At 31.1% G+C, this 12,837-nt stretch overlaps 1 protein-coding gene and 1 pseudogene across 4 annotated transcripts; both read left to right on the top strand.

Annotated features, from left to right (window-relative positions):
- The first annotated feature begins 135 nt into the window (after nt 1-135).
- On the top strand, nt 136-2,481 carry LOC130934917 (uncharacterized; annotated as a pseudogene).
- Nucleotides 2,482-2,624: 143 nt separating this feature from the next.
- LOC130933173 (uncharacterized) lies at nt 2,625-4,986 on the top strand. Of its 4 annotated transcripts, none has more exons than XR_009067635.1 (5): nt 2,625-2,922; nt 3,068-3,201; nt 3,805-4,057; nt 4,434-4,528; nt 4,670-4,986. XR_009067635.1 is itself a non-coding variant. In XM_057862716.1 (5 exons), the coding sequence occupies exons 1-4, from the start codon at nt 2,847-2,849 to the stop codon at nt 4,503-4,505; spliced, it is 576 nt and encodes a 191-aa protein (XP_057718699.1). In that variant the 5' UTR covers nt 2,625-2,846; the 3' UTR covers nt 4,506-4,528; nt 4,670-4,986. The 4 variants fall into 4 exon arrangements, 1 of the variants encoding a protein (XP_057718699.1); XR_009067634.1 differs by having other exon boundaries at nt 3,805-4,098; nt 4,415-4,528; XM_057862716.1 differs by having other exon boundaries at nt 3,805-4,098.
- Nucleotides 4,987-12,837: the final 7,851 nt, after the last annotated feature.

The following is a 12,837-nucleotide window of genomic DNA, read 5'->3' as shown; positions in this document are numbered from 1 at the left end:
TTTTCAAATAAACACGATTTCACAGCTTTTGGACGAACGTCACGGATCAAATATAAACTTTTAATCGATTGGAATGACCAAAAAATTTATTACGATCAATGGAAGATCTAATTGTCATCGATCCGTTCCACAGGAATGGACGGCTACGATGTAACCGTTAGGCTCGGAGCCATACACCTCAAGCAGCATGATCTTTGAGCCGGCGCCGCCGGCGAATTTGACTCCGGACCGGACGTTTCAGTTTCATCGCCGGTCACCAGGCAGAAAGCCGCCGCCGCCAAACAGTTCATCGAGAATCACTACAAGAATTATCTCCAAGGATTGCAGGATCGCAAAGACAGGTGTGTATATATCTATACATACATAATTGTCGTTTTCAATATATGGTTTCGAATTGCGGTTTGGAACTGAATTCTAGCTGAATCAGATGTAGTATCTTTTTTTTTTTTTTTTCAATCTGCGTCGATTGTAACTGTTGGTTTTGTAATTGTCGTAGCGCGAGTGCAGCAATGATCGCAATTTTTTTTGCTTTCGATTTTGGTGCTTAGCTTAATGTAATCTCAATTCTCAAATGTGGATTCACGAATGTTATTTTGATTATCATATGCGATGTTTTAGACAGAAATAAATAAATAAATAAAAAGTGCTGTTTCGCTTTAATTAGCATTTTGTGATGATGACGCCTGTAAACTCAACTGCATTTATTCTATTAATTAATCAAATTTATTGAGTTTAGTCTTACGAGAGAAAAAAAAAGGCTGTTAGAAATTTAGAATAGAATAAATTTGATGCTGCACTAGTTTTTCCCTTTTTTTCTTAAAACATATTTATTTGTGAATTAAAAATCTTGATGTCATCTATTTAATCGCTCCTTTTAAAAACATTTGCTTCATTTGTATGTAGAAAGAGTTAATTGGAAGTGGTTGATTGGTTGCAGTGACTTTAGTGAATTTTACTTCATAGGACAGAATTGTCGTCACTAATTGCCTAAAACGAAGAAGGAGGGAAAAAAGAAGTATTGATCTCAATTGCTTATTATTGGTGTGTTTTCAAACGTAGAGAGCTACAGAGGAAAGTGCAGAAAGCTCAAATATCGGTTGAAGAGAGGGAGGAGACCATGAGGGATTTGGAGAGGAGAGAAACAGAGTATATGTGGCTTCAGAGACGCAAAGTTGGAATTGATGATTTTGAGCAATTAACAGTAATTGGTAAAGGTGCTTTTGGTGAGGTACATAATAAATATTTTTAGATCATGTTATATTATAAACTTTAGATTCCTTCATATATAGTATCTAATCATTTGTTAGGATGACTTAATTTTGTTTTGTTAGCAGTTAAAGATTTTTGCAGTCATCCAATCATGCTTTACCATTTAATAGAAGTGTTTGACTCTAATTGTCTTAAAAGGAGATGAAATAATGAATATGATTTGTCAATAATACAAATGCATCAAATTTAATCTCTTGTTATAAATCTAGCTCCTTTGTGTTATGTTCTTAACTTTCTTTGAAAATTGTAGGTGAGGCTATGTTGTGCTAAAGGTACAGGAGAGGTTTTTACCATGAAGAAGTTAAAGAAGTCAGAAATGCTTAGCCGCGGACAGGTATTGCAGTGATGAAGTAAAATTCATAAATCATTAATTCTTTTTTCATGATTCCTCTGGCAGAGTTTTAGAGGCCATACCAATAATGCTACTTGAATCCAAATCCAAACTTATATAAGATATCAGTGTTGGTACTTGGAATATATTATTCATTTGAGTTTGTGCTTTGTGTGTTGGATGTCCTATTTTTAAAAAAAAAAATTCAGTGCAAATAGATAAAATATTGTCATTACTTGTTAAAGTTCATTGGACCTTTGGAATCAATTTATACGCTTTGTTTCTCACCATTTCCATTCAAATTTAGGTTGAACATGTTCGATTAGCAGAGGTTGACAGTAGATGCATAGTAAAACTCCATTACTCGTTCCAAGATGCAGATTTCTTATATCTCATCATGTCATTTACCTGGTGGTGACATTATGACATTGTTGATGGATGTTGCTCGTTTCTACATTGCTGAAAGCATTCTTGCTATTCACTCAATACATCAGTACAACTATGTCCACAGGTATGGCTATTGTCAAACTGTCCAAGTTTAGGATAATCTGTTTTGGAAAAAATTTGTGCTTAGTCTAATGTATTCTTCTTGTAGGGACATAAAACCAGATAACCTGATACTGGATAAAAATGGCCATTTGAAGCTTTTGGACTTTGGATTACGTAAGCCTCTTGATGAAAAGTATTCAAGTGTATTGGAAAATGAAGATTTTACCAGTCAAGAATCAACTAGTGAAACTGATGGATACTCTGGGTCCCCTTGGTTGATACCTAAGGAACAATAAATATAGCAGTGAAAACGTAATCACCAAGCACTGCTGTCTAAAATCAGCCCACCTCTTATGAGTTTATCTGATGCACCATTTAATTTAAAGCGTTAGATTAGATTGACAAACGATCTAATGGTTTATATTTAAATTATTATTAATTTATTAAAAATTACACTTAAAGATATCAACTCTTTTGATATTTTAAAATGGCCCAGTATAAAAGTTCATGACCAAACCCTTACTTGCTGCAGCTATGCGCCCCTGCCTCTTCCCTCCACCCACTTCCTCTGTCTTCTCCCTCAAACGATGAAACGATGGTTTCTTCCTTTCGGTCTGCCTTCTTCTTCTTCGCGATGTCTCTCTGCTTCTTTCTCTACTCACTGTCCTCTGCCTTCTTCAACAACGACTCCATTTCGTTTTTCTGCTCAATTTTCTCAAACCTTTTTAGGGTTTTGGTCAAAAGAGGATGACCTTTAATGGAGCCTCCAGTTGGGAACAAGTTCCGTATCGGTCGGAAAATCTGTGGCAGATTCTTTGGAGAGATCTATCTCGGTGAGCTTTCTCTTTTTAGGGTTTATCAGATTAATTTATTTTAATAATTTTTATGTGGGTACCAATATTCAGACAAATGAAGAGGTTGTGATTAAGCTTGTGAGTACTCTGATCTACCTATGTTAATTTTGAAAAAAAAAAATAGTAATAATCAAGAGGGGAAGCTGCGGTTGCAAAAGGGAAGAGAAGGGCGGTGGAGGAACCAGTGGACAAGGCCACTCTTCAGAAGCAGAGACACATGATCAAGAGTCTGCTGCTAGTTACAGGGAACGTAAACAGGTACTTACCCCCTTTTCCAAAATTTTTTTTAGTAGAGTTTCTTTTGTTATATATTTTGATTTAATGTTTTGAAAAATGGAGATTCTTACGTGGTAAGTGATGTTCACTTTTGCTGGGAATCTCACTGTTGGGGCTATAATTGTTGAGTTAAAAGGAACAGGAACTGAATTAAAATTGAGATTTTTCAATCTTATCTCTATAGCTTTAAATTATTTGTTGCAGCTTCTTGAGTTCGTCATTCCAGTATCCAGTTGTGAAAATTGGTACAGAAGATCAATCTTTTATTGACTCTGTTATGGTGATGTGAAAATTGGTGATTGGATTTAGATCTAATTGATTATTGAATACCGATGAGCTATCAACAGTGAGTAGAATAAATTCAAACTTTGTAAAAATAAAAAAAGTTTATGAAAATGCCCAAAGACTTTTTATTGTGTTTTGTTTCTATTTTTTGCTTTAAACTAGTGGTATACTATGTTGCATATTTGCCCGAAGGCTTTTTTATTGTGTTTTGTTTCCATTTTTGCTTTAAACTAGTGGTATACTATGTTGCATATTTGCCCGAAGGCTTTTTTATTGTGTTTTCTTTTATGCTTGTTCCAGGATCTTGGTAATTCGGGAGGTGGGAAGTCTAGCTGCAATTTGATTTCAAACAGTTATAAGGTGATGCATGAAGTTCAACAACCTGGTACCAGAAAAACTCCGCAAGATAGAAGTGATTTTTTCTCAAGTACAAATGCTAGTGCTCTCTACAAGCCTTTTGCAGCTTCATCTACAGGGATGAAGAGACTGTCTCCATATGGTAATTCTGCTGTTGATGCTTATCCCAAAAAGATGAGGGCTGTTATAAATAAGGGTGAGTATGAAAGATCCAAAGTGGTTCCGACAGCCCAAAAGGTAGATGTTATTGCTTACCCACAAAATAAAATGGGTGAAAAATGCATGTATGATTCCATTATTAATGGTACCAACCAATATTGTGAAACATGGACGAAACCTCCCCATGTCACAACACGTTATTTTGAAAGAATTGAGAGCCAGATTATTCTTGTAATGATCTGAGTTCTGTTGGCAGTTGTAGTGTGATAGGTAGTTGTAGTGGTGCCTTCAAATTGCCCAATAGACTTAACATGATATTGGATGCCTTTGAAAATTGGTTATCCACTTAGCAGTTATTAGTGTAAATGAGATTAGATGTTAACATATGTCATAGAATTCAATTTGATTCACAGGAAGCTTGGTGGGTTAAGTGGCAGGTAAGGACGATAGCAACTGAAGGAATTATTTCATCATATAAATGCTAAAGAGTGGTTGTCTGGAGTCAATGGTATGTTCTTAATTCATTAGGTTCTGAGTTCAAAACAATACCTTTTTATATGGCTAAACTATTTCCAAATCTTATATCGACCATTCTTAGATCTATAGGATAATTTAAAACCATTATTGATGTTATAATTCCTCCCTTCAGTAGGTGAGTCTCCATGGATTCGTGAGGGTATTGGAGTTCCGTGACACTCTTCTGGCAGCCCTGCATGATGACGGATTTGCTGATGTTGACTCTGAAAGTAGCAACCTTTTATTTATCAAGAATTTTGAGGACTCTATTTTGTATGAGACTATGAGTGATACATGGGCTTATGTAGCTGTCTAAACAATTATTGCTTACCGCCGCTCTATTTTATCTTTGCCCATTGTAGGATAATAAATGAACTTTTGATATTTCTATCATGGTTGTAGCTGTATCGTTGTACTTTTAAAATCATAATTTGTTTTTCATACCCCTCATATTTCTCTTTATCATGTGCAATGGTGTAACAGTGCTCCGAAGTTATTTCTACTTTCTTTTACTTGAGGGATAGAGGATAGTCCTTTTTATCTTTTGGCTGCATTCCCCTTATGCATGCTTGTTACCTCCTACTAGTGAACAATATGCAAACTAATTTAGCAAATAACTGTTAAAAGATCCCATAGACCATTTTTTAAAACACCTGAAATTCCTTTCTGTTTCATCCACTTAGGTTGGGTCTTATTAGTCCACCCTTTAATTTTTCATTAAATATTTTGTAATAGTAAAAAATGTAAAAATTGGTCAACCTGATAGCATCAAAATAGCAATGCTCATGGGAATAATTTTAAGGATTATGTAAACCAATTTTTATTTTATTTTATTTTTATCAATTCCAAGTTACAAATTTATAATTTTCAATAAAACGAATAAAATTTGAACTTTGTTGTTGTTTTAATGCATTTGAGGATTTGTCATGATATCTGTTAAAAGTGTAGGAATAAATGATCAAGAAAGAGGACAAAATTTGCATACTAATGATTATGCACTAAGAATGATTCAATATCATAGGTTTTGATTATTTATTACAAGTATCTTTTAAAACTGAAGGCTCTACGGCTTTTTACGCTTTGTTAACCGAGTTCTTCCCACCGCAATGCATTCGAAAGTTTTTGAGCCGGGATATTGTCAATCGGGACAAACTTACGATCAAGACACTTGATCTGCGGTGGATGGCCTGTCAATGGAAGAAGCGTCCGGTCAATGGACCTCGCCGGTCGTATCTAGAGATGAAGAGGAAGCAGATAGCACAGAAACAGCTCCGCAGAATGCGCCTCATGCACCCAATCCACCGAATGCGCCCAATCCGCAGAGTGCGCTCTAGGCCCTGGTAAGCCCTAATTTTTTATTTTCTGAGAACATTTCTGTAATAATCAATTTTTGTCAAATTCCTCCACAATTTTCATCATTTTTGTTTTGTTTTTGCTATTTTCATCTAGAGCACTATCTTCATCTAATCTTGGAGGAAGGAGAGGCAGAGGTGGTCGATTCTTTAGGGGTGGAGGAGTTTTAACTCTGATCAAAGGCCTATGTGTCAAGTTTGTGGCAAAATTGGCCATACGGCCATTTCTTACTTCCATCGATTTGATCAGACCTATATACAGATTCCAACTAATTCAAGAACTCCACCACAAGAAGCAAACAGTCCACAACTACCTCCTTCTAGCTATCATAATTCAAAAAAGGAGTTTAAATGAGATTAGTTAACAAATTGTGTATGGACTAGAAATTGATGAAAACAAAATTAAGGAGCAAAAAACAGAAAAAAATGATATGAGGCTTAAAAGTGACCATTTGAGGAGACCATTCTTTTCTTTCTTCATAAATAATCAAATCTATTTAATTATAAAATTAATTAAAATATTTTATATATACTAAAAATTAATCACTAAATTAATTATTATGTATTTATATATTATATATTAATTTATATATTTTTATAATTAGATATTTAATTATTTTAATAATAAATTTGTTACAAAAAATAATTAAATTTATAATAGAAAACTAATTAAATATATTTATAATATATAATAAAAACTTTATAAAATATTAAATATATTTTTTTCCGTATAATAATTACTAATTTTTAGTGTATATTCTCTTTGATGGTAAATGTTGATCTCTCTCTGTAATATAAAAATATTTGTGGCACAATGGTCTCAAAATTTAATAAAATTGTATATATATATACTTTCATTTCATATGTTTGGTACCACCATGCATGATAAAAACAAGAATGCCTCACACATATCACATCGGAAGTCCTCAACGAATACAAATAAAAAGCTAGTTAGTGATATCACTGTTGGAACTTGTTAAACAAAAAATAGCCTTATATACAAGAGACTAATAAAATTGTTATTCTAACTAACTAGAACAAAGATATAAAATGAATGATTTAACTATAATAAATAAATGACCTAACTATATACATTTTAGTCATGCTAATAAAATTGCTATAATGGATAATCAATTAATCATTAACAAACTCCAACCATCACATTTTCATGAAAACCAAATTTTACTTTCATGAATTAACAAATAATAAGTGAGCCGTGGGGAAGACAAATATAGAAACAACGGAGCACCTGATTTTTGGCAAATTTGATTCAATTAATTTAAGCTAAATTAACTTGAAATTAGTTTATAAATAAAATAATTTTTGTAGAAAAAATATTAGTAGATAAAATATGGACTACAACAAAAATAAAATAAAATAGTGGCATTTCTGAAGATAAGAATAAGACATAGTTAAAGGGATTTATCCCATGGCATATGGTGGAACTTGGTGTAAGCATAAATCGTTAAACTCCTTCCATAGTTTATATTTATTTTACACACACAGAAACTGTGGAATTTTTACCACGGTTTCTAGCCAAATTTATTCCTAACGTAAATAGAGGACTCTTTCAGAGATTTACGTGTATTTTGAAATCGTAGGATCCTTTCGCAGTTTACATAATTTTATAGAAAGTTACATTTTTGTATTCAAACTGCAAAAATTGTATTTCGATAATTTTAGAGTCTAAATATTTTATTTTAGTAATTTGTCCTAATTATAATTTTAATATGAAAACTAAACATGATGTAATATGTAATAGCAATGAGAAAATTGAAAAGTATATATATAATATTTTTTTTTGGAATTTGAAAATTGGGATGAACCAATTAATATATTCTTATGAATGAGTCAACTATAAATAATTAAATACAATAAAAATAGAATTGTGTGATTTAGTTTAAGATTTACATAAACATTCTAATATGGTCTTTGTAAAGTATAAGTTTTAGAAGAAAAGTAAAAGTATAGAATAAACCAAGTAAAAAAAGAAAAGCAATTAAGGTATAAAAAATAAAAAACATGTGATATGTAATAATATATTCTGATTATTGGAAAACTAAACTAAAATATAGTGATATAGGATGTGATTCTCATATAAATTAGATGGTACAGGAAATATGCTTTCATCATTTAATATAACAAAAAATAATCTATTGATGGAGAGTGTAATCTATAAAAAGGTTAGAAGAATGATGAAATAAACAAAAAGAAATTAATGATTAAATAAATTGTATCCAAAATCAACTATACAAAGACAATCAAACACACATTTGACTGAGTTTTTAAAGTGTCTAATTCATCAGTAAAGCAACCAACAATCTTTTCAACTTCTTCATTGAAGACTGACATAATCATCTCCACTATCATCAGCAACTTTTACAGTTATAATGTATCCGAAAGGGGAAATTCTACTATGCTGAAGGAGGATTCCATCCTCATGTGCTGAAGGAGACGTGTCAAATTAGAAAGATATACACGTGCATTTTACAGCATGAAAGTGATTTTAAACTTTGATAGGTGACAAGCAATGGCTGCAATAGTTGGACCCACAGTAGCAGGCTTTGTCTAATAATTAACCACAGAAAAAATTATAATTATCTAACTAAAGACATTTAAAAAAGTGTAAGTATAAAATAATATTTGAATGTTAACATAACCTTTCTATTGTATGCAGCTCACGGTCTATGGTAACAATTGTTGTATGTGTAGGTTAATTTGGGCCACATATAATGAAAAAAAATGTAGAATAGGCTGTAGTTAATTTGGGCCACATATAATAAAAAGAAGTGTATAATGGACTAAGAAATGAAAATTTTGAAAAGGTATGTGATGAAGTCTAAAATGAAAAGAGAAATGTTGAAACAAAAAAAAAAATTAAAGAAGGCTCTGAGTCGGAAGAAAAAAAAAAGAGAAACAAAAGGATAACTGGCCAAAGAAACTAAAGAATATTTTCATATTTGACATTGTAATGTTTATCATTATAAATCTTGTGTATTGTTGACAATTCTAAATTTCTAATGTTTTATAGTATGTATTATTGTTGGTATTAGAAATGATAAGTTAAATAAAAAATTAAACATAAATAAGATATAATAAAAACATAATTAGTAAAAAGTTAGAATGTACTAATAAGATTATTGAGAGTACTTAAAAATAGTAGTAAAATATGTCAATTTAAATGTTATTTTTAATGTAGTAAATGAAGATTATTTAATTTAAATGTTATTTTTAATGCAGTAAATGAAGATTATTTAATTTAAATATTATTTTTAATGCAGTAAATGAAGATTATTTTATTATAATCAAAGTACTTAAAAAGTGGTCAATTTTTATATGTTATTGTAAATTAATAAATGAATATGAACTTTAATTATAATAACAAAAAAGATTGCATACTAAAATAGATAAGAATAAAAAAATACTATATAAAAAAATATTAAAAAAGCAAGGAAAAATATTACATATAATTAAAAAGATAAGATAATAATTTAATACAAAGTTTTTTGAATAATTATCTATGTAGAGCAATTTTAAGAAATATTATCCAGCGGCAATGAAGAAGGTGGGGGCGTGGGGTACAGTGGCTGCCAGGGTTTATTGATGCCTCTCTTCTCTGATGTGGTGTTAGAGAAGGATCAGAGGCTCATGAAATGGGATTGAGAAAAGCATCTCCTTGTTTTTTTGGTCAACAACAAAGGCACACCATTCACATCATATGGGTTGTGTCAAATGTTTTTTTATTTTTTCAATCTATCAATGCAACATATTTGGCACACTTCATACATACTAAATCCACTTATATATTTACTTCAGCATAAGCCCAAGCCCACACAATAAAAAAATCCATGAATATTCTAAATATATTTATTATTATTTGTGATTATAAAATTATCATATCAAGATTATAATTTTTTGTGGTTAATTATTAGACAAAGCCTGCTACTGTGGGTCCAACTACTGCAGCCATTGCTTGTCACCTATCAAAGTTTAAAATCACTTTCATGCTGTAAAATGCACGTGTATATCCTCCTAATTTGAAACGTCTCCTTCAGCACATGAGGATGGAATCCTCATTCAGCATAGTAGAATTTCCCATCCGAAAGAGGACAAACTAAATTTTAACATTTTATAATATAAAAAATTTTTTAGAATAAAGATTTCAAAAGTTGAATTTCCTTAAATTGCATTGCTCAACATTTTTTTGGCAACCTTCACACCAATACCCAACATAGATGCTCTCTCTTAGCGACCTTTTTTGTTGCAAGCACGATACCACATTGCTTGTCTGGATTTATGAAGCTTATGTATCTTCTAAGGCTGAAAAATGAAGGTTGTTCCAAAATAACAAATTATAAAATCCATTCAATTTACAAAATTTCAATACTTTGAATGTTCATATAAAAACATACACATACTAGAACTATTTAAATGTCATAATACTATAAGAAGTTAGAACTCATTGAAGTTAGACATATGGCTAAAATCCAAAAGAATCCGAAGAACCTACCTTCAACTTCAAAGGTTATATTTTTACTGAAGGGGGATGGAGCCAGATAGTGCATTTAGATCTTATATCAAAGTGAGATCATTCTTCCTGAAAATGAGCAATTGATGATAGATTATCAAAATAATTTTTCTAAAGCTGAAACCATTAGTAACTTGTGACGATCAAAGTTACATAAGTAGGTGGTAAGAGACAACAGAGAAGCAAGACTCACTATATTAAACTGAAAGTATAATTTGTTTAATGGAGAATTGATCAGGTTTCTATTAATGAATTATGGTTTCTGACAAAAACCTGAAGGAAGTAAAAATCAGCATATCATCATTGAATCAACATGACCATTTGTACCTAATTATGTCCAAATGCATTGAATAAACTATTTCTTCTTCAGAGGATAGCTCTAATTTTATTGGCCTGAATAATGACAAAGTAGTTGAGACCTTGTAAAAACTTAAGAGTATCAAATTTCAAGTATAGCAAAAGAATCACTAACAAGGGGTTTATCAATCAACAGGATGTAAAGAACGGCATATTCAACAATTTGAAGGTATAAAAAAAAAGTTAGAAAAACAAAAGTGACATTATAATATGTAAATTCGTAATATATTTTAAAACCATTGAATTTGTATAGTCAAGGATAACATTCGAAGACCCAAATCATTTAGCAAAGAATAAGATCTTATCTTTATTATTGATTTTTAAATATTCGTGTTTTCAATCGAGAAGAGAGTTAAATAATAAGAATATTAAAGCACTTGGTGCAAAATCTTATGAATTGTTTAATCATAAACCTTATCACAATTAGATATTGTTACAAAATTTATGCATTAATTTTCAAGTTCCGATTGCCAACTATTAATGAAATTATTTTCAAGGCAATTTACGTAAATAAAATATTTGGACTCCAATATTAGGCTAATTTTTTTAGTTATGAAAGTTTAAAATATGTTATGCTCAATTATGAAAAAATGGTGTGTTTTTTATAGATATGGAGATAATTTTTTTTTTAATTGAAACTTACAAATCGGAGGCTCAGTTTTGTTTTTGGAAACAAAACTTAGGGTCAGATTTGGGGTAATAGAGAAATCTGAGCCTCAGATTTGTGTGAGCTGAAATTTTTTTTAAAGGATAAACAAATCGGTGAATCAGTTTTGTGGAAAAAAAATGATAAACCACAAATCTGACCCTTAGATTTGTGGTATAACAAAAAAAAATTAAAATACACAAAACTGTGCCTCAATTTTGTGATTATCCATACAAAAAAACACACTACTTTTCCACATTATTTAAAAACACCACCACAATCTCAATAATAAAAATAAAAAATGCCCAATATTAATAAGAAAACGTAAATGCATTTTTTCATACTTTTATAGAAACCGTAGATTACATGGTTAAGGTGCAAAGCAAAAACCACCGGAAATTGAAGGCTCTACGACTCTTTAAGCTTTATTAACTGAGTTCTTCCCACCACATTGTAGAAAATGTAACCTAGCTCTAGTCCCTATTTTTTCTGAGAACATTTCTGTAATAATCAATTTTCGTCAAATTCCTCCACAATTTTCATCCTTTGCGCTCTAGCCCCTGGTAAGGATATCATTGAAGAATAGCTCTAAGATGAGCTCAAGAAAATTGTAGAAAATGTAACCGAACTCTAGGCCCTGATATTTTTCTGAGAACATTTCTCTAATAATCAATTTTCGCAACACTTTATGTAGAATATACTGAGTGTTTTGATTCTTTTTAATTGCAAAAACACTCACTTACACTTCACTATAGTGACATTGTGTGGTGATTTAGTCAGAGTCCATGTCTTGCATTTTTGAAGAGCTTTCATTTCTCTATCCATATTCTCTTTCCAATGTTTATATTTTAAAAGAATGTCGTCCATGTCTTGCATTTTTGAAGAGCTTTCATTTCTTTATCCATATTCTCTTTCCAATGTTTATATTTTAAAAGAATGTCGTCCATCCAATGTAGCCGTTAGCGGCTCCATCTTTCTTTTCCTTAGAAACCATGGAGTCTCTACAGGGTTAGCAGTAAATGTATGGAAGGTAGCCAGCTAGCTTATTTAGGAAGAAAAAGATGAAAAGAATGCTAGGGATCTTTCATTTAAAGATAGCATTTTTATTAAAAAAAAAAGACAAATTATCTAAATAAATTGAGATATAACTAAAATTATTGGAGTACAATTTTTTGCAACTTGATGCGTGAATAAACTATTTTATAATTTTATGTAAATAGATTTAGAGTGTAGCAATTTTTGAAGGAGAATAAATATGCATACATTGCCACTGCTAAAGGGTGTAGTGATTTATGCAAAAATTAAGACTTATGGAATGGAAGAAGTTGCCAATTATACATAGCTAAACTCCCTTTATATACATAGAGAAAGCAGGGGAGAACAGATGTGAAGTAGTTGAGGGCCATTCTTTAGGATAA

The sequence above is a fragment of the Arachis stenosperma genome, chromosome 6, assembly GCF_014773155.1.
Source record: "Arachis stenosperma cultivar V10309 chromosome 6, arast.V10309.gnm1.PFL2, whole genome shotgun sequence".
NCBI classification, from domain to species: Eukaryota; Viridiplantae; Streptophyta; class Magnoliopsida; order Fabales; family Fabaceae; genus Arachis; species Arachis stenosperma.
This window is presented reverse-complemented; position numbering and strand designations above follow the sequence as displayed.